A 22,307-nucleotide genomic window follows, 5' to 3' on the forward strand; every position below is an offset into this window, starting at 1 on the left:
TACAGTGCAAGCACACCATGTTGGTTTCCTCTCAGCAGCCCCATAGGCTCACTGGCCCAGGGTAGCTGGAAGGAACACTGCAGCCCATCAGCTCTGCTTCCCCAGTGAAAGCTTCAGCTTTCATCTGGAACTAAAATATAGAGTTGTAAGGGACAAAGGTACAAAAGGAATCAGTCCAGCCAGGGAGCCATATGGAAAGCAGTCAATCTAAAACAAATGTGGTTTTAGGCAAAGGGAAGTTTATCGGCTCTAAAGCTGAATGCAGGGGATCAGCTGAGATTTTAAAACCAGGGCTTTCCAAGGCTTCCATTACTTTCCTCGTGGTAGCACCACACTCTACTGCTCATTTCTGTTCCCATTTCACTAGTTAGTTCCAGTTTCTGTTTATCTTTCCTTGTCACAGTTTGACCAGCAGGAATCTGAAGGCATCCAGAACGGAACTATCAGAAATGGTTTAAATGGCTTTGCTGATAACTGCTGATCCATCAAAACCAGCATTTTTGTGTGAAGTCTGTGTCAGACTTCACAAGAAAGGGATTTCTCATTAAAAATTAAGAGCTGCCACAAGACCTCGCCACAGCCATCAGTCTGGTCTGGGATAAGGGCCTGAAAGTCAGAACCTTCAGGCACACAGAGGAAGAAGATGCAGCTGGGCTCACACCTCCTCCTATGAGCATCTGCTGGGCTTCTGTCCTGCCAGGCTTAGCCATGCCAAAAAGACAGTGCTTCCCAGTCAGGACATTTCCCACTCCTTAAGTTCCCCACAGGACATAAAGTCACTGTCTTCTGCAGTCACAGCCCTCGCACATCAGCATTCTCTTGCCCTGGTCTCCTGCTCTTGTCTTGGCTCCGGGAAAGAGTCTGGATTTCCACAAAGAGGATAACCCTGGGACTGTAGAGACTAAGGAACAAAAAAAGCTCACTAAAGAGTGAGCTAAAGACCAGAGTTTGGTCCTCCTGGCCAGGCTCATTCATCTTCAAAAAAACCCAAACCAAACCAACAACAATAACAACAACAAAAAAAACCCCACCCACATACAGAGAATTGTCCTAAACAAGCTACACTCATCAAGGAAGGGATGGGAAGGGGAAGAAATAAATCCCATGCATCATTTAAGTCATTCAATTTCCAAAGTAGCCCCTTCCTGTGAGGATACTGAACTCACCAGGAACAACAGCCTTGAACAGTCTTTAAAGAATTAGAAGAGGCTGCCACCACAGGTCAAGCACTATGAGGACACATCCCATCACCTTCCTGCATCACTAGGATACCATTCACTGTACATCTAGGTGCTGGATGTGAACCTGGAGATGGCATGATCTGAACCCGCTCAAAAGACTATGCAGTGGATTTTTGTCACACTGGGTTAAAGAAAGCAAAACCTCTTGAAAAATCAAAGCATCATTTCAATCCTAGACCAAGGGAGACAAGAACAGGTCCAAGAAAAGGAAAAGCAAAATGTCATTTTACCATAACTGACAGATGGGGGAAAGAAAAATCCCATCTTTCTCATTCAGCAATCCACAGAGGAGCGGATGTTCTCCTCACCTTTACATACTCTCACTGTTAACTATTGCCATACAGCTATCTGCAAGCCACATCAGCAGAAAAGAAGAAAGAGGACAGATATAATATCACAGGAAAATACTTGCTTTCCACCCAAAAATTAATGCACTGTGTCACTTTGGCAAAGCCTTACAGGATTTTTTTTTTAAGTTGATGGTTTGATGCAAGTTCTGTTGAGAAAATGTGAACAATTCTACCAGCTTCAATGAGGATTGGACTGGGGCCATCCCAAGAAGTGTTCACTCTGCAGAGATATTTCCTGCAGTCAGTGAGCCAGCTCAAACAGTGCTGATGTGGCCCTCTGAACTGAGATGTGCTAACTGCTCTAATTCCACAAGACCCTGGACTCAATAATTTACTTCAGACCTGCCATGGCACAGAGCAGAGCACTAGCTCTAGTGGGGATCTTAACTAATATGTATAAATGCCTAAGTATATGACCAGAGAAAGTAGGACAGAAATGAGACAACAAATACACCATCAGGCTTACTGCATCAGTAGGTCCCCTAGCATTTTAAAACACACTGTTAGCCTTGTCCTTATGTGGGCTGATCAACTTTTTTAATGCCTCTAATTTATACTCTCAGTATTGTATCTCCACCTGGAAATAAGCTAATCAGTTAAAGCAGTGGAAGTGACATAAATACTTTGTTTCTTGTAGGAAAAAAAAAATCGATCGGCACATTTTCACACACTTCTGCTTGGTGCAGAAACTGGAGACTGGAACGCTTTAGTTCCTGCAAAGCACAATGGAATGTGCGCCATAATTCATCAGGCTCCAGTCAGGAGTTTTGGGCAGAGGATCAGTATCCAACGGTAATGTCTGATTCAAGGAAACCAATTCATTATACATCTGTAGAGGAGTCACCTGGCATCCGGAGGACATTCTTTAAATTGACAGCGTCAACAGAAATTTCCAGTGCTCCCTTTGAAGAATCCTCTGAATGCTAAGCACAGTGGACCAGGGCATTTTCCAAACTCAGCAATGCATTTCTGCACAATTAATACACGCATTACGACTTAAGAACAACCAACAGTGAGTTACTGAAGGCTTCACGTTCTCCCACTGATGCCCATGCACAGGTTTGCTTCTGCACTTCAACCTTTGAAGGGAGCCCTCTAAGGCTGTAGCTCAGCCTCTCTAGCACACCCACTGACTTTGGATACCTCATGTCTGGGCTTCTCCAGTGACCAAACTACTGCAGTGGCAAAAGCCCCCAGAAACACCAAAAGGGCTGTCAGAGCCCACTGCAGCCATGGCCCTGGTCTGCAAACACCCATTCAGTGTGTTGTGGAGCACCTGCCTCCTCAGAGAGTTGGAAAAAAGGCGGTATCGGACTGACAACAGCTTTGGGGGCTCCTTGTGGAGACAGAGCACGTGAAAACAGCTGGCAAAGGTATGGGGTTGCCCTGACCATTTCTGACCACCCCCAGGCTGAGCTGGGTGACTAAGAAGCACTTCTGCTATGAGAGCAGGAGGATAAAGGAGTCGTAACAAGTGTAATTCAAAACACTTTCCCATTCAGATCCCCTTCTCCTATCCTGACCCTGGACATTACCTCCATTCATTCCATACATGGCAGAGCAATCATGTTCAAAGTCATAACTAGTCTGTGTCCTCCTCTGCAAGTATCATGTCTCCATTATCAAACACATGCCCTAAACCAAGATGTTTTTCTAACAGCTCAACATCATTAAGCTTGGAGGGCAGCTCGTGGCTTGACCAGGGGTTTTACAAGGCAGAACACCCATGAGCAGTACGGGTCTGTGGGATGCCACAGCATCTGTACCAACAACAGCTTCATCCCTGCCTTTCCTGACACATCCAAATTGATATATGTACATACTTTTACTATGATAGTATCTGGTAGCAAAAAGCATTCCAAATACTATTCCAGACCATGAAAAAGAGTCTGGTAGCTGGTCCATAAATCATAACAACAATTTAACATTTACCCTCAACTGACTTTTTGCTTAACTTACCAACCATATGAACAGCCTTCCATGAGCTCTGCTCCAGAAAAAGTGTGTATTGCTCCCTCTAATGCAGGCAGAGGATTCAGCATTCCCAGTTCCTCTGGGGCATACTCCAGCACTGCCACAGGGACAAAACTGCAACTTTAATCTGGACTTTATTGATTTTCTATTGTTTAAGGCTTTTTAACACTAAAATTTGTGAAAAATGATATATATATATATAATAATAAAGATATTTTAGTAATACACATGCACATGGAGCCTTCACAACGAGAAAAAGACAAAAAACCCCAATAGTCCAGAAGAATTAAGAAAGTGATTTGTGAGTTCTCCTGGCTGCACAGCTCGGTCCTTGGGGCTCCTTGTTGCCACCCACATAACATGCATGGTCCAGGCTGCAAAACACATGGTTTACATCAAGCCACTGTTTTAGTTCCTGGAGAACTACAGCCCACTGCTCAGCTCAGCAGCTACTTCTGGGAGAGTAAAACATGAAACCCATTCCAGTAGCAGGCCTCTTGAAAGCTTCCAAGCATAAGGCAGTGAGATGTATATGGATGGATATAGCACAGACTGTAAAATCAGGTATGGTATGTAAGGCTATAACCCCTCTAAAATAAAATCTTCAGTTGCTAAGAGAAAAGGAAGCAACGTTTAATGAAGAATGTACTTTGTATGTCATAAAAACTTCAACTACTCCCCACTCCCTAATAAGCAAAAAAATGGAAAAAGTTGAACATCTGGCAGACCCAGTTCAGAAGTGTTTTTAAAACCAGCTACTCCAAAAGCAGCATTGGAAAAGTCCTTTTAGATCTGCTACTCAAACTATCCCTTTGTCTAGATACGTCTCCACCTGGCTGTCTAATACTAACTCACATTGATATTACTCTGTTTCTCTTTGGGATTCTCTTTGATGCATCTTTCAAGGTCCTGATAGTATTAGCTTGCTTACATTTGAAGTATTTGAAGTTCTTCATCTGGTGGAAATAATTTTGTTTTTGGGGGATTGTTCTCTTTGACATGGCTCAACTGTATCAGCCAGAGGTACTGTGAAAACGACTGACAACATAATGATTTTTCTTTCTATGCAGGACAGAGCCACAATTCTGACTCCAGCTGTTCCTTCAGAGTCCAGAAAACAGAGGACAAGAGCACAGCTGGATTAGGTAGTATCATCAGCAGAATAAGACTTACAGCCTTTAGGTTTTTCGTAACAAATAAAAGTCAAATCTATAATATTTGAGTAAGTTTCAAGTGTATATACAGGTAGCCTCTTAATCTTCGTTTACTGACTTCAAGCCTAACCTTTTCCAAGCTTAAAAATGGAAGGGTGTAAGGAGGGACTCGACCTCTGTGGTACTTCAATTTGACCCAAAGCTTCCTGGCTTCAGTGGGAAACTTGACTTTATCATGCCTGTCACTGGAAATTTGGTTTGCAAGAATGGGAACTTACTGATTTTACAGAAAATCAAGTTTATAGTAAAGCTCATCTATTTCTTTTACATCAACAAAGAGGCATGGTGTGAGGTGTCAATGGACCTAATAAAGCCACTGATTCCAAACAATTCTGTGCATATGCCTTCAACCCCTCATCCTCAGGATAGAGGGGATATTAGTGCTTTTCCCCTGCTGACACTGTACTACCTCACAGGACTCCTGGTTGTCTCAGCTGGTAGCTCCTGTGACACTCAGACTCTTCCTAGTGCACAAGAAACCCACATTTCTTGGCTTCAGTGGATATTCAATTGCAGAAATAGCACAAATATCAACTTACAACATCTTAAGCCCTGTTTCAGAGATAAATCAGAGCCTAAGGGTGCTTTAAGTTGTGCCCTCTGAATTTAATCTGACCGCAATCACAAACACAACAAAAATACAGGATAAAGTTAAAACCGAGATTGTTTTCCTCTACATAATCCTTGTACAGACTGCTCTCTAGCTTTAGTCAGAAGTTCAGTAAGTGGAAAGAAACCTGCCTGAGAAAATCAGAACATGAATCCACAGCAAGTAGCTCATGCCATGGCAAGACACTGTATGGAATACAACACACCCCTTCAAAGAATGTGTCTTTCCACACTGAGTTCATGACTGTAGCCATCACATCCTTTTCACCTCCAATTTGCTCTTGCATCCATATTCATGTTCTTTTTTTACTCTAAATTGAGGTAACTTTTGTCTTTCTGACAGTCTAAGATGAAGCACATATATTACCTCAAAACCACGTCAGGAAAGTAAAGAGCAAACATAGCATTGCCACAAAGCTAAGAGTCCTACAATTTTGGTTAGTCTCCTCTTTAAAGTAAGGGACACCTGACTCATACTGCTTTTTTATGTATATTTTTGCTGTCAAAACAGGTACGGAAAATACACTGTCCATTGAAGAGAAGAGGTGGACAGAACAGAAGAGAAACCTACCACATAGTTCTGAATATTTGAAAGTCACATTTTCCCTGGGACATCCCTGACTTCCACCTGCATGCATGTGCCATCCTCACACTCTCCTCACAGCCACCACTACAAAGCCTGGGGCCTTTAACAGCATTGGCCCTGGATGCACTCTTTAATCAATGTCAAATCAGCTTGTTGGTGTCACAAGAGGTAACACTCTCCCTACCGTAGAGAACTACGCTTTAAGCCCAGTTCACATTGCTTTCTCTAAGTGCAGGAGAAAGCAGGAGAAGAAATATCCCCTGAGAGATTCACAGGGCAGCAGGATCCCCCTGAGCAACTCCCTGGCTCTTCAGGGCAGACCTAAGGGCACCCATGCATCCATGAGTCACAGGTGCCCAGGGCAAACTCATGGGTTTCAACAGGCCCTTTCACTGCAAGGTCCTGGAAAGCAAGGCTCCCCTTTGCTCTCCACTACCCCAGTCTGCTTGTCCCTCAAACATTTTGAAGACTGTCAGGGGTGTGGAGATACTGTAAGTGCCCCTTGGAACCCAGGCAGGATTTTGGCTGCACGAGCCATATGGATTTTGGCTGCACAAGCCACATGAGCAGCAACAGTTTCATTCTCCTCTTAAAACTTGGCAATTTTATCTACAACAACAGCAGTCATGAAGATAATACAAAGCTTGCACCAGGATGGATATTATCCCTCTCATAAAGTACACCGACTTCCACACTGCGAGTAGACACTTCTGAGATATAATGTGTTTCTATATAATGTGTTTCTAATATACATGTGTTTCTACAAGAAAGAATTGACCCCTGGTACAAATACACATGGTAAAATCCACCATGGCAATAGGAAGAAATTACATCAGCTGCTAGCACTGCTCCATTTAACTGAAATTTCTGATGGTTTCATGAAAACGTGGAATAAGACAAAATATTTGCTCAGACTGACTTAATCTCAGTGGCTCGCTCATATACTGAGAAGCTGCCACTGAGGAAATGTTTTCTTTAGAGATTTCCACAAGAGGCATGATATGCAGAGCTTTTTTTAAGTTGAACATGAAACTAATACTTCTCCACCCACAGCTGATGTCCACACAGGTACAGCTAGGTGGGAAGAATGACCCAGCTGTACAGGATTACAGGCCTACAAATGTCCTTCTCTCCAGCACTGACACCAGCATGGAACTTGCACAATGCCACTCTGCCCAGACTGGACATGGATCCTGGTTCTGCAGCCTACCTACATTTATTCTCACCTCCATGCAGGCTTGCAGATGAGTCAGCTTATTCCCTCCTAGCTGAACTTCAAAGGATGCCCACAGGTGAAGTAGTAAAAAAAGAGTGAGTATTGTTTCTAGGCTGTCATGCATCCCCTCCACCATTGCTCCCCCCACCACAGCCTGAGTAAGCTTTGAAGTGGGTTGGCAGGGGACACAAGACAGAGCCAGAGCATGCGCTTCTGTGAGCCAACCTCTGTCCTGCTTCCCACAGGTATGGCCATAGGTCTCCAGTAAGGAAAACACACCTACTAAAATTACTGCTCGTTAGGAGGCTAACTAAACTGTGGCGGCATCTTTATTCTGCGCACCTGGATTACTTCTTGTGAACCTAAATCTTCACTCCATTGCTCGCCTTTTACATCAGTGGAATCTTATGAAAGTCAGTGGCATGTTACAGAAGCAGTCAAGTGAAGAGCGAGGTCCTGCTCACTCAAACGCTGAAGAAAATGTTGTGTATCATTTTCCTGATGGGAGATATGGTCTAAGCCTATGGAAAGTCACAGCAGGCAGCATAGTTCTCTTTCTGCACTAGCTTTCACTCTAACCTCACCGCACAGTGGTTACTCACATCCATAAGGCACAAAGCTTCACATGCTTAGTTCATATTATTCACTTTATATGAGAATTTTATTTTTAAGTAAATACTCCTATTCAAACACCCAATTTCCATCCAAACTTCTCTCAACTATTGGCTGCTGGACCTTCATCCTCAAAGCTGGAGAGAAATGATAGCTTACTCTGTATTGGTTTGTGATGGGTTGTGGGAGGAAACTGACAACTCTCAGACACCTTCACCTTTACATCCCTGCTCTGAAAAACCTGTCTTGGGTGCTTTAACAGTCAGCAAATGGATTACATCAGTCATTTGTGGACACAGCAACAAGTGATAACCAAGCCACAACTAGTAAAAAACTCACGGCTTCAACTGTTATTTAGATACCTAGGATTTTGAAAATTCAAAAAAAATGGTGATTTTCCCACACACAGACACCCAAGCAAAAAAAAAAAAAGGGGGGGGGAAAGATGATCAGTAAGGTATTTCTGAAATGAAGATTGGGTTTGAATTCAGAGTGTTGGGAGTCTGGATGTTGTGGTTCTCCTTTTAGTTCATTGTTTTATGCATATCACAGACTTCATCAAAATCATCCTCAAGCATCATACTTGCCTGAGGGGAGGTTGGTTAACACGTCTTTTTAAAACCAGCTCAATATATCTAAATTTTCTCCCTTAGCTGGTAAAGTAGCACAGATTTTTTAATCTACTGGAGATTCACATGTTTATGTAAAGTCTTTCCATTCCATCTCTAGTTGAAGTGCACGTTCAAATTTCCACTAGAAACTGCCAAAAATGCCTCAGACGCACAAAGTCAGAGAGCAGGAATTCAGGCTTCATCGTGAATTGAAGGGAAAAAAAAGTTAAAACACTTAATTTTTATTTCACATTGCAAATCTTTCATAAATCAGAAAAGTTAGTTTCCCAAGGTAAAGGTTTGCTGAGAACAAAACACAGGCTCAATATTAACCTCTGCTCTTTCATTATTAACTCTCAAAGATTAAGTTTCTTCACAGAGATGTACATTGGAAAATGTACATCCTAAAATAACAGTGTCTTTGTTTCTTCCTCTCCATGGAAAATGCAAATAAAACCACTAAGATGTTATTTATCTACCTATAATATAAAACTGTTCACAATTCATGTCTTGAAATAATACTAGTCCTGATTCTTCCAAATAACTTTATTCCACATTATTTATTGTAAAATATCTTTCAAAAAGTATATACGTAGCTTTGTACCCTAAAAGGGAAGCTGGTGGCACACACTCCAAGGCTCCTGAAGTGCAAAACTCATACATACTAGGTAAAGTGCATGCTAAGGAAATGGCCAGAATAGTACTATTGCTATTCTTAGGAGCTCTGCATTAGGTTGGGCTCAGATAGGCACAGATCTTCATTACTGATAAATGACTTTCTTTTTTCATTTCGCTTCCAAAAAGTAACCTTCTGCAGCCTTATTCAGAGCAATGTCTTCATGCAAAGCCCTGGGCTGTTTTACACATTATAGACAGTTCTTTCATAGCTGAGCAGACATGACTGAGACACATGGCAGCAGCCACTTGAATTCACCACACTGCAGTTTGTCGACTACTAGCTGAGATAGTTGGCAAAGATTTTACCCAATTAGTACCCTTGAAAAGCATCTGAACATAAGCACTCACACTGAAGATGCACTCACAGCTCTGCAGGTTTGTAAAAGAGAATCTATGTCATCTTCCTTGGTTTAGCCCAGGGATATCTAGAACTGAAAATACACATATCTACAAAGCAACTGATGTTTTGGTCTCCAATGCTGAGGTGCAAAACTTGTGGCTTCTCCCCACACAGCACAGAATATCCCTGATCAGTGGGATATACAGCAAGAAGAACCTCTGGGGAAGAAAATCAACTCTTCATGTTAACAAAGCCTCCGCAAAAATCAGGAGAGCAAGTCTCAGGAAGGACTTCCAGAATCTTTAACATGCCACAGCTAGCAGACTGCTAGAGCCATACATTACCAATGTACATGGACTCCTATTTTATGTTATTCATGTATCACTGTTTGAACACCCAAAGTGGGAGATTTGGAAGGAGGGATGGAGTGAAAAGGTGTACTCTCTCTGACTGCTGCCAAGTGACCCTCTGACACTAAGCTGGTGCTGGTGCAGTTCAGAGGAGTGAAGCTTTCAAATACCAAAACATCTACCTGGCATTTCCCACTTTGCTTGTGAGCTCTGAACCACCCATCACCAACACTGCTGACCTACAATGAGGTGGTGACGAACAATAATTACCTCTCTCCTCAATCCTACAACAAGCTCTTGATGAAAACCAATCCTTAGTTCTATGGTACTAATATCTTCTACTGTCACAGAGCTTTGGCTAGATCTGCATGGCATGTAAGGAAATGCTACTCATCAGAGTTATGGGCAGCCTGGATCTAGATGTGCTGTGTGATCAGTGCTGGGGAAGCAGCCCTGCAGTGACAGCAGAGACAAATTCCTAGCTTGGATCTCTCAAACCAAGGCTGGTTACTTGGAGCAAGGCAAAGAAATTTGCACCATTTTACAAGCAGCTTAAGCAACTTGCTACCATTTTCTGGGATGGCCATCTGCTACCATGCAGTATCAAAAACATTTTGTTAAAGCCACAAAGCTTCCTGAAACACAGTGATTTCTTGCCATACGAAAGGGCCCTAAATTACTCAAAAGCTCCTACAGAACATTTCAAAGTTTCACTATTTGCTTTCTCAGTTTTTATAGGGATTGCTTGTAACTATAACAAAATTTTGAGACTTTTAAAAATATATTTATACAGCACAAGCAGCAAAAATATATATTTGGAAAAAGCCAAATAGCTCCTTTCACGTATGTCTAATTTCATGGAGGTTCCTATGTTTGGATTCATAGGGTCTGTTTCTGCCACCCTTAGTGCAATTATAAATAATACCCCCTCTCTTCAGGCATATTACCTTCTTTCAGAAACATCCATATTAACTCATCGGACTCTCTGATGCTTACCCCCACCGGACCCTGAGGTCCATCAGTTATCTGAGCTCTCACTTCATTCTCCATGAGGGTGAATCATTCCTCTCTTCCTGCTGGTGTTAGAAAAAAAATCTTGTTTTCTCTTGTATTTCCTTTTCCCTTTCCTCCATCAACATATACATGGATGGTTTCTTCCCTCCACTTCCAACTAGGAGTGTGGACACCATTCCATCCCAGACACACTCCCACTGCACCGCTGTGCAGGCAGAGCTGTGCCCACACTAGCCTGCCTGTGACTGCCCTGTGCTAGCACAACGTGGGACAGCTGCCTTGTCACCACCACAAGGAAAGACTTAAGTCAATGCAAAGCCATTTCTCTTTTAACTTTGCTAAAGAGGTGGTCTGAAATATACTTCCATACTTCCAAGGTTTCACACTCATTCCCATGTCACATCATCAGCTGAAGGTTTCCAGCCCAACCTGCATGGCATTATACCAAACATGACCAGAATTCCACAATGTCTCATACCACTCATCCCTCCCTGAGGGTAATGAGTGTTTGCAGAGGTGTCTGGCCCTCAGCAATTGGCACTTCCAAGATGCATGGCACTGGGACCTGCTAGGAGGGCAGATGAGGAGCATGTATGGTCTCAGACATCTTGTGGCAATAAACTTGCACTCAGCAACTGAAACCCAGCAGCTCTGACCTGAACAGGAAGGGCTTTCATGAAAACGTACACAGTTTGCCTGCTGAGCGGTCAGACCCCTGCCTCCCATTTAAGCATCTACTCATGCTCTTGGAGGACTGACTTGACTTACAGTAGCCACTAAGAGCGAAGAACAGGAACTCAATGCCCTAGCACAGCAATCATCACATTGCAAACAAAAAAGTACATTACTATACACATCTAACATGAAAATTTGCTTTGCTAATATTTCTGTTAAAGGTTTAGACTTTCTAAATGAGAAAGTCACACACTGTTGCTGTGCCATCTCAGAAGAGTTTTTTTTTCTGTTTAATTTCATTTTCTGTTGGCCTTTTGTCTTTGGAAAGACAGCAATATTGCATCTGTATACATTCAGCTTTGAGCAACTGACAGAAGATATCAGTCATCACTTCTTATTTGGAAAATTTTAAGTAGAAGAGAGCAGTGGCTTAGGTTGGGCAGTTCTTCAGCAAGACAGCATGGAAAACACATTCAACTAATTTTTAAAATGCCCAATGGAGCTTGGGAAAGGCGAGATGTCACTTTGCAAGTTTGTCTCAGACCTATGAACGAAACCAGGCCTTGTGATCCACAGTCCTCCTCCCCAGTAATATGACTTCAGACACTTATCAAATACATACATAAAAGATATATGTAACTTGAAATCAGCCTGAAGTCTCAGTCCAGCCAAGCCAAGTGGAGCCTTTCCATCACTCCCATTTGGTTTTAAATTGTTTATAGTACCTCTGCTTTGGGAGACCAGAAACATCAAACCAATAGCACAGCTGGGACAGAGGCTGACGCAAAGCTTAGCTGACACAGATAGTTAGGCTGCAAACACATAACCCAGAGCACTCACTCCTGCAAAGTGCAGCAAGCCTTCAGCCAAGTCACCAGATCGTTGTCAGCTTCGCACTGCTACAGCCTCTTGGTGCATGAGCTGCAGGGCCATCTGCAATGCATCTGATGCTGCAGACCACACAATTATGTCACCAAACTCGGCATGGCTTCAAAAGGTGATGAAAGGGAAAGACATGGAGGCTGTGTGAAAGTGCAGCTCAATTGCTCATGCAGGACTAGATTCTGATGTCGTTAGGTATTTCAGCAGGGCTGCCATGTGAAGCAAGACACTATCCAGCAGGAGTAACAGCATCTAAATCCAGCTCTCCATCTATCTGGCTACAGCCTGAATCCTGCAGTGCTCTCAGAGCTGCCCCAAGATCTCAGCAGCAAAGGCAAAATTAAACACTGGCTTCCCAAGGCTGAGGACACAAGGCCTGGCTATTTCTCAGGCTGCCAGAGAGGTGGTAGGGGTGAGCACTGGGTGCTGCTCCCGCACTCCTCTCCCTCGGCAGCAGGAGCATCCAGAGGCTCTGCAAGGGCTGGCCAGTCAGGTGGCAGGGCTCAGGCTGGTCACTGGGTATCATGAGCCTCCAGCCATGGCAGCACCTTTTGTCAGTTACATCTGCTGCTTTCCATTGCAAGAATTTTAAGGCAAACTCAGTAGTCATTCCCTGTTACCAACTAAACCCTTCTGTACCTTCCAAGAACGCCATTCTGAAAGAAGGGATTAAGCACTTCATAACAGAATACCAAAACAAATTATGTTGACTATTCAATTTCTCTTATTCCTGTCTTCTTTTTAAAGACCAAGAAACATCAACATTCCAGCTCCAGTAGTCCCTGCACTTTTTCCCATAAAAAGTTTCAGCCAAAGTATTGCAGTCACCAATACAGTAAACATGATGACAAATAACCATTTAAAGAGCTGCCTCTTATTTTACAGCAGATGTATATATTAAGAATGACTGACTCCTCCAGTGGAAAAATAATCAGTTTAACGCCAGACAAATACAACGGTCGGAAAGATTTGCTGGAACCAGAACTGTTGTAAGATGCCCAAGAGGACTTAATAACTATGTAATAGTGAAATAGCTGCACTGGAACAGTGAAATATGAACACACTCCACAGTCCTCAAAGAGTAATTTGCTCTGTTTAATGAAGAACTGATTTGATGACTGAGTTACTCACTAAAGAGGGGTGATTTAAAATGCACACTTCTCCAGACCACTTTTTAACATGTACATAGTTAAATCTGGATGTACCTTTTATGTTTTCTTCCAGGATGAAGAGAAGCTTGGACTGCTTTCCTTACCATGGGATTTCAGTATTTCATCTGATGTAACTAACAATTTCTCTTTGCTTAGCAAAAGCTCTCTGTTTAGAGTACACAAATTCTACATGACTTGTGTCTTTCTTCCACCTTTTCTTGCATCTCCATTGCTTGGGACTATTTGCTTTAAATATAGACCCGCCAAATGCAAGCACCTACACCAAAAAGGTGACACACATGCTGGCTGATTTCAGAGGCACTGAAGAGTGCTCAGCTCTGGTCACAGCACAGGGACATAACACAGTCAGGGTACACAACCCAACTTGGCACGCGGGAAAAGCTGCTGCATCCCACCACACAGACGTAATTTATGAAGAGCTAACAGTGGGCCAGAGGTTACAAGTTCCACAAGAGTGAGGTATAGTGACTGCTGCTTGAGAAATGTACAATTTAACCCAGAGAGATTTTAACCATCCTGAAAATGCTGTGAGCAGTACAAAACATGCTGAAGTTTAAAGATACGTTTGCAGAAACTCTGAGGCGAAGATCTTATATTACATCCCAAACATCAGTTCCAGGGAACTGGGGAGGAGGAACTGGCATCTGTAGAGTTACGTGACGCAGAAGCCACGTGCCTTAGGAGGGCAAGACATGGGACAAGAGGTCTGGAGAGACGTGAGTACCATGACCCCCTCAAGGATGAAGGAGGTGGAGGGAGCTCAGCTGCCTGCACAGGTCTTGCTGGAGACCGGAAGCACATGAGCTGTCAGTACAATCTCTGGTCTCCCCAGGCAAATGAAGAGCACTCAGTGAAGGAAACACTGTGTAAACACTGATGTTGCTCTTATTAACTCTGTTACCGGTATAGTAGTTAAGCACTTAACCATGTGGTCCACTGTGGAAAAAGTTCCTTTTCATTACAAGTTGGTCTGAAGTTTAAAGAGGAACCAGGGAAATGGGACACTTTCCGAGTGCTTGTACATTACCCAAAGGAAATAAATCCAACTATTCATTGGATGTACTGCAGGCAAATGCTGCTGGTGCCTTAAGTAAGAACAAAAGCGACAGCTGGGATCAGAGCGTCAGTAGTCCATATAGCCAGGTACACGGGCAGGGCAAAATCCTGCTGGTCTAAACGCCTCTTTGGTAAGAGGCAGGCAGTGGAGATGCAGGACTAAACCACATTGTCCCTTGAAATCCCTAGATATCCAGGGTGTGGAGGAAACCTTAGAAACATGTGTCCCAAGACTCAGAGAACAGACAGCAAAGCAAAAGATCTCAGCAGTTCTTGTTTTTTTAAAATCTTGTGCTATTTAAGCCACTGTCTTGATCTTGGCAGTGCTTATTTTGGCACTGCAGTTTGTGAACATTCAACACAGAGTGTAGGTTTTGCAGCCAACAGTGCAGCAGAATAAGCAGCAGTATAGCAAACACATATAAGAAAACATAAACGTGATTTCAAAGGCTTTATATTGGGTTGTGCATAGTGAAGGATGTTCCAGACGACCTCCCATTTCCTCAAGACACACATCACACCTCTACTGCTCTGAAAACGTAAGCCATACCACTCCTCAGGGACTATGGTGTTGGTGTGAACAGAGCCAAAATGCAAGTTCTCAACACACATGAAGCAAAATACTTGGGTTCCTCATGAGACAGACGGAAAGGATCTCCCCAGTTTCAGTATCTGCTGCTCACCTGGATTTCACTGCCTTACAACTCAGCAGTTCATCCCTGTCTCTCATGATGGGCACAGGTACCGACTGCAGAGGCGAAGCCATGTCTCTTATCTTGAGGAATAATGAAAATACTCATAGTTCCAAATGAATTAAATTTCAGCTGCATTCAAAGGAATAAAAGCAATCATGCAAGTACAGCACACCAGTGAAAACATTGCTGCTTTAGGGAACTCTAAAACAGAAAAGACACATGGCGATTTTGGGGGTAGAAAAACATAGCAGGGAGTGCTGGTAACTGCCTGAGTGATCAGTGCAGAGACTGTAAGGCTGGGAGAGCCCTCTCCAGGTTGCACGAAAGTGTGATACACCTGCAGCTTGGGGGGGAAAATAGCAGCATGGAGCTTCCCGAGAAGGTGGCACACCAATGCCCACGTCATTCCCTCCATAGAAGTGACCGCTTCACTTGTTTAGTGCATTAGTTGTCTGCAGGAGGCATAGCTAACATCTATGCTCCCTCCTCTTTCCCAGCAGAAATCTCAACGCAACAAATGGTAAATCTTCCCATGATACATGCATGCACCTAGCTATGGTTCACTTGGGCAGGAGAAAGGGAGAGTTAAGGAATACTAATTTATGAAGACAGGTAACTCAAGTAAAACAAGATAAGCAGATCCTGACACTTCAAACGTAAGGGGAGGAAAAAAGGGTTGATTTGGCTTCAGGTTTTAGCATTTTTGGGATCACATCCAGGCTGCTAAACACAGGTTCACTCTAGAGGTCCTTGGTCAGGGAAAGGTTCCAGTCATGATTATACCTGAGCTGCAGCAGTAAAAATTTAAGAGACGCAATGCCTCATGCCAGCACATCCAAATGCCACCTTAGCCACACTCCTGAGCACTTTCCCAGTGACAGAGAGAGATGAGTGACATAACTCCCAGCTAGAGAAACCATGGGATCCAGATGTGCACCAGAAACTGTGCCTAGTGGAAATATTGCTGTGCTTCATTGATGGGAAGACAACAGCACACCTGCAGCCAGAGGCAGACAACCTGAAGCAGACATAAAGTCCAAACTAAATTATCTTGAGACTTTGAAGGCACATGTGAGTGTCGTGTATGAGAAATATGTCACGTGAGCACTGAATGTGTCTGAGCTATATTAACTCATTGACAATACAGACAAAATCCCATTCCCCCTGCTAGCATGTCTTTGTCTTGCTGCATGATCTACTCAGCCCTCCTCTAATTTCTTTCTGCATAGATCAGCTTCTGAAAGCATCTTCTTAACCATATGTACAACCAAAATCAGTCCATGTGCTGTCTGAAAAGCTGGAATTACAGATTTGGACGGCACAAGAGCTTTCATACATCTGACACACCCAGAGGCTGGTACAGAGCTATACAGTTAAGACCATTACAGCACTGTCCTAAATAACTGAGAAGATACATTCCTTAGAGCTAAGTGAAGTGGAAAATTTCCTTGGAGACCCTTCTGCTTTCTCTGTTTATGTTAGACAGTCTAGACAAAGAAGGAAAATGAGACTTAGTGCTGCTGTCAAAAAGGCTCTTGCTCCGAGCATAGCCTTTTCAATGTTCCTCCCAAATTTCTCCCACTGGCCACAGGTGGTGCTTGAATATTGTTTGTCTAAGCAACACAGGTGGGTTTCTACAGGAGGACTGTTTTCTGCAGTCACTATCCATCCTTCCAGACATGGGATCTGGCAGCAAGCAACAAATCTCTCTCGGCAATACACAAATGGGATCTGCCCTCTAAGCTGGCTACTGCACAGCACCCTTCTCTTATGCTTCTTTGGCCCAAGGGACAGCCCACAGCAAGCCTGGGCACAAGCCTCACACTGATTTTCTACTGCGATAAACAGAACAGAGTCAGTAACAGCACCAGCTCAGTGCCAGATCCTTACTGAAAGAAAAATCTTTCCTTTCTCTTCGCAGACAAAAACTGAAGGGCTTTTTCACTTCACTGGAGCCCCTCTGCTGAGCCAAGGCAGCCTCCCTGTCTCCCAGACATGGCACTTGGACAAAGGCTCCTAAGTGCAGAGTGGCTTTGCGACAGGTCACCTAGACAGAGCACATGGTGGAAAGGCAGGCAGGAAGGGTCCATTTCAAACAGAGCTAGAAGATGAGAAAGCAGGGCCAGGGGCAGCAAAGGCACTCAGCAATAGCTTTTACCTCTTGAGAAAGGACTCTGGAACCCACCAGCCCTCCTGCCTGAGACTGCACTTGTTCAGGGCACAGTTTGTGTCTGGTGGCTTATAAAGTACTCTCTAGACTGGAGAAGGAAAGTGGTGCCCACTCAATGTGGCCAGCACACCACCAAGGGCAGGGAGCATACATGCAGCCCACATTCAGTCCTGTACAGCCACTCTAGGGTTAACAGTGCAGTATTCCAGCAGGTTTTGGTGTGCTCCAGAACTCCATAGCTGGGAAGCACGCAGGGCTCTGCATAACACTACGCCAAGACATTTGGGTTTGTTCAGAAATTGGCTTGTTTTTTACAGCACATTGGTGTGGGACTGCAAACAAGGAAAGACTATATGGATATTACATGCAAAATTTTCAGCAAAGTATCAGAAACCCCAATAATCACTTTAGACTTTACACAGTCAGGGAAGCAAGAGCCTGCCCGCCCTCAACAGCTAATACTTTTTCTGAGAGACCATGACATTTCCTATGGATGTTTCCCTCGCTAGCAGAACACAAACTCCCCTACTCCCTTCCTTCCTTCTCCTCTGACTTGCCTGCAGGCAGCCCCAGAGATCCAGTTTCCCCTCCATTTACCACTGCCACAGAGAAGCGCTATTATAAATCCACTTCCAAGACTGTGATCCTAGGCTTAACCTGGACGGGCACAAGAAGTTATGGGAAGAGAAACATCAGTTCCAGGTTAAGCAGATCTTTCCAGTTTGTTTAGCTGCACACTAAAACTCACCAGGAACCACGGGTGACACGAGGTCCTGGGCTCTGCTGTGCAGCCCAGAGCTGCGGGGCGGGGTGGGGAGCAGGGAATGGGAGATGCTACCGTCCTTGGCTGGCTCCCCTGCAACTACAGCACGGGGCTGTAGAAGGGACAGCCACCACATCCAGAGCCTGAAAGCAGGTGTCCCTCTATCTCCCTGGCTACTGCGACACCAGCAGATACAGTCTAGTGCTGTAATCCCTCCGTATGTCCATCTATACCGTCTTTACCCCTGCCCTGGTGCAAACCCTGTGGGCACAAGCTGAGGAGATTCGGGGTTCAGCACTGCCTGCGGTGCAAACAGTGCCGCGGGGGCTGCAGTGAACGTACTCTGCTTTCACGAGGAAACGGACGGGGCAGATAAGCCACTGCTCCCCACAACCCCACCTTCAGAGCAGCTTAAACCAGAGGCTGCGAACCCGGGGAACTGACAGCAGCGGCAGCGTCGCCCAGGCTGATAAAGGGTCCGATCCACAGGACTCTGGCGGCGGGAACGAAGAAAAGAGGGATTTCTCCTGGCTTCCAGGGGAGCTGCAGCGCTGGTCTGCCCGGTGTCATTGCCGCTAACCGCGCAACCGGGGCTCCTCCGCAGAGCCCAAACGGGACGATGGAACCAGCACGCGGTGCCAGCGGGAAAAAGGCGTCAACGGGCTAAAGGCAAGCGAGAGGCTGCCGCCCTCCGGTGCCCTCTGCCCATGGTTGTTTGCGAGCGTCCCTGCAGGCTGCAGCCCTGCGCCCAGCAGCTGCCCCGGGTGCAGCCAAGCCGGAGCGGGATAACACGCGCAGGGTCCCGGCCGGTCTCCGAGAGCCGCCAGGGTCCTGCAGCCCCTCGGTGCCGGCGCCTGCCCCGCTTTGCAACCTCCCTCCCCTCTCGGGTCTCTCTCCCCGTCTGCGGGGGGCACTGGCGGAAGGGCCCGCACAAACAGGGGGCAGCGGCAGGTGCCTCTGCCGCGGAGCAGGGGCAGGGAGGCGGCCCGGCTCGGTCGGGGTGACTCCGCGGTGCCGCCGCGGCGCCTGTCCCCGGGTCGGGTGGGGGCAGAGAGCGGCGCCGCCGGGCGTCCCAAAGCACCGGGTCTGCCGTCAGCGCAGCGCCCCGAGCAGTCCCCCGCGCCGGGCACACCTCCCCATCCCACACCGCCGGGCAGCGACACGAGTGGGACGGGCAGCTCCCGCGTACCTGTGAGGGCGGCGGGCAGCAGGGCGGCCAGGAGCAGCAGGGCGGCCCAGGGGGCGGCGGGCCCCGCCATGGGGCCGGGGGCGCGGGCGCAGGCAGCGGGAGCGGGAGCGGCGGGGCGCGGAGCTGCCGCCCGCCCGGCGAACGTCTCGGCGGGGCTGCCCCGCTGCTGCTGCGCGCCCCGCCGTCTCCTCCTCCCGGGCTGCCGGGACACTGCAGCGGGGCGGCCCCGCGGAGGCGGGCGCCGGCCCTCCGCCCCCCACGGCGCCCCGGCACGGCCGCCCCGGCCGCCGGACCTCGCAGCATCGCCCGCTTTTGGTGCGCGCACCTGGCTCCTGCAGGAAACGTCTCCCCGGGGAGATGACGAGCTCCGAGTCTGCCCTTCGGCACCTAGGGGGGTTTCAGCTGACCCACGCCTGATACACACTCTCCGTGCTCCCTTCTGTCTTGTCCCCTGTCGCGCTGCGCCCTCCCAGCTGGGGTGGGAATTCAGCCCTGCGGGGGCACAGAAATTCACATACAGTACAGAACTTTCTACACAGGGTTGTCTTTCCTGTGGAAACTAAGCAAAAAAACCCAAATAAACAAACAAAAAAAACCTAAATATGCATTACAGTTCTTGCCTGCTATGAAGGGAGAGGTAAGATACAAGAGTTTCTGCAAGTACTGGGAAAAATAAACATCATCTTTTCTGAGGAAAACAAACAAATCAAACAAGCAAAAACACAATTCAAAGAAAGGCAAATAACACAGGCAGGCTTTGCATGGGAACCTGGCGGGTGCTAGCTCTTCACCTGCTTCTGCCCATACACCTGCCCTGGCATGCTGCTGCCCAGTCCCACAGCTGAGCACGTGAGGGACATGTGCCTCCTCCAAAATCTCAGGCTACATTTCTGCTGCTGGACATACCTGCTCCCAGGACTCTGGCCCTACACGCTCCTCTGGCCCTCATGTCCAAGCTGCTCAGAGTCCCCTGCCCACAGGAGCACATAGATGGTGTCTCCACTGGTAATCAGTGGGCACACAGTATCCTTTGTGCTCTGGGTGTTACATATGTGCAAAATGAAGTGAAGACAGTGTTAACTGGTAAACTGAATGTGCATTCATATCACAACACTGTAGGCTGCATCCCCTGGTGATATTACAGTGGGGTGGTGTTGGAGGGCTCTGTGGGACACAGGAAGCCAAACCGGGCACCTGCCCATCCATACTGGGTATGGGGCAGCCCTGTGGATTTTCTTTCAAAGCAATGTGATCACTGCACCCCATAAGGGAGCCTGGGAGCAGGCTGGGACTGGAGCAGCCATGCACAAGGTAGGGACTGTAGTCCAGAACTGAAGCAGGGAGCCACACTGTGACAAGCAGAGGGAGTCCTGAGTTGTGGGGGTCTCCGGAAAACTGTCTTTCACCACTTCTGGAATATTTCTTCCTAGAACTTGACTGCTGCAGCCTGGGAGAGGCTTTTAAAAACAAAGTAGCATACCAAACAGGAGTCTCTAGATGACAGGATTTCAGAGAGTTCGAGTTAAAGCACATTCTAGAATACCCAGCAAACACTGTAATTCTGTAATACAGAGCAACACTGGTAACTTTCTCCTCATTTTGCGGTATACCCCTCATTGCTCTGAGTGGTGTCTGCTGCATAAGCATCGCTGCTTTATTATGGAGTCACTTGTATCGTCTTCAGTTCTCCCCTTCCTGAGTGGCATGCTCAAGGATGTGGCTCACAGTGCAATAGCATCAGTCATACAATGAGGTACTGAGCTTATCTAGCCTTTTGCATGGAATGCCACCTGCACCGAGTGCTGCTTTGAAAGGCCTTTTCTGGATTATGAATCAAGAACTGACTTGAATGCTGGTTAAAAACATACAACTCTCACGTGGGCTGTCAGCTGTTTCTGAGAGAGGGTACACTTCACTAGCAAAGCATGACAGCTAGAGGAAAAACACAACCAAACAACCAAACTGAGACATCTGAATATTTGGGTCGAAAGTTTTAGCAAATGAACCTGGGGAAAGGGTCTCTGTTAGAGTCAGGGATCACAGGATCATAGAAATCCAAATCCTGCCTATTATCTGCAGCAAGAACCATTCTGTGTGAGGAAGCCATTTGGGAATTGCAGTGGATGTAGTTAGTGGAACAACGTGGCTGTGCCAATACTCCCTGACAAGGAGCTTGCCCTCAGGAGCAAATGGTGCCTGGCAAGCAGGAGGCACAGCCTCAGCATGCCCCTCCAGCACCCACACATCTCCCCTCACCCCCCAGCTGGTCATGGGTGACAGAGGCAACACAAGGGACCTCCATGGGAGCTGACGTTGCTCATTCAGGCTCAAGCCCACTTGCTGCTTTTTAAGTCATAACTCTGAAAAGGGAAAATGCACTGCACTTCCCAAGTGGAGCCAAAACGGTATATAGATGAATTGGAAAGGGCAAATCTTTGAAGAGTTCACAAATCTGGAAGGGTTTTTATTTTCCTCAGTTGTTTCTTCATTGCTTCCTCTGTGCAAGTGCATCCAGGGGGGAGAGAGAATTGAGCATGCAGGGGTGCAGCCATCTGTCTGGTTGAAATTAACCACCGTGATCACCTGTATGGGCTGCGCAGCCTTGGAGGTTTTTCATTTAAAGGATAGAATTCCATCGAGAATATGGATAAGTCAGGAGACAACCAAGATGTCATGCTGCAGTGAGTACGGACTTGTTCCTAAGGCAATGTGAAATCTATTTCTTTGCAGGAAAGGCATTTTCTGTAATTAGCCCGGCTGATATTAGTGTAATGTCTAAGATTAAATTATAGCCTAAACCAAGACGAGTGATATTTGGGATTGCTGATACTTTCTCTGTTGTTTATGCTTCTTTTTCAAGTCATGTGAGGTCAGACAAATAATCACTATATGCCAGAGAATCTCTGAGCA

At 46.0% G+C, this 22,307-nt stretch overlaps 1 protein-coding gene across 7 annotated transcripts in view; it reads right to left on the reverse strand.

Moving 5' to 3' along the window:
* Positions 1–19,560, reverse strand: part of FNDC1 (fibronectin type III domain containing 1) — a 64,999-nt gene extending 45,439 nt beyond the window's left edge. For 3 of the 7 annotated variants that reach the window (XM_064649017.1, XM_064649015.1, XM_064649014.1), the window contains exon 1: positions 18,194–18,784. In XM_064649017.1, coding sequence (XP_064505087.1) covers positions 18,194–18,344 — 151 coding nt within the window. In that variant the 5' untranslated portion in view covers positions 18,345–18,784. Of the gene's footprint in view, positions 1–18,193; positions 18,793–19,397 lie in introns of those variants that run through there. The other 4 variants (XM_064649016.1, XM_064649018.1, XM_064649021.1 and 1 more) reach the window with 4 other exon arrangements.
* Positions 19,561–22,307: the final 2,747 nt, after the last annotated feature.

The sequence above is a fragment of the Pseudopipra pipra genome, chromosome 3 (assembly GCF_036250125.1).
Source record: "Pseudopipra pipra isolate bDixPip1 chromosome 3, bDixPip1.hap1, whole genome shotgun sequence".
NCBI classification, from domain to species: domain Eukaryota; kingdom Metazoa; phylum Chordata; class Aves; order Passeriformes; family Pipridae; genus Pseudopipra; species Pseudopipra pipra.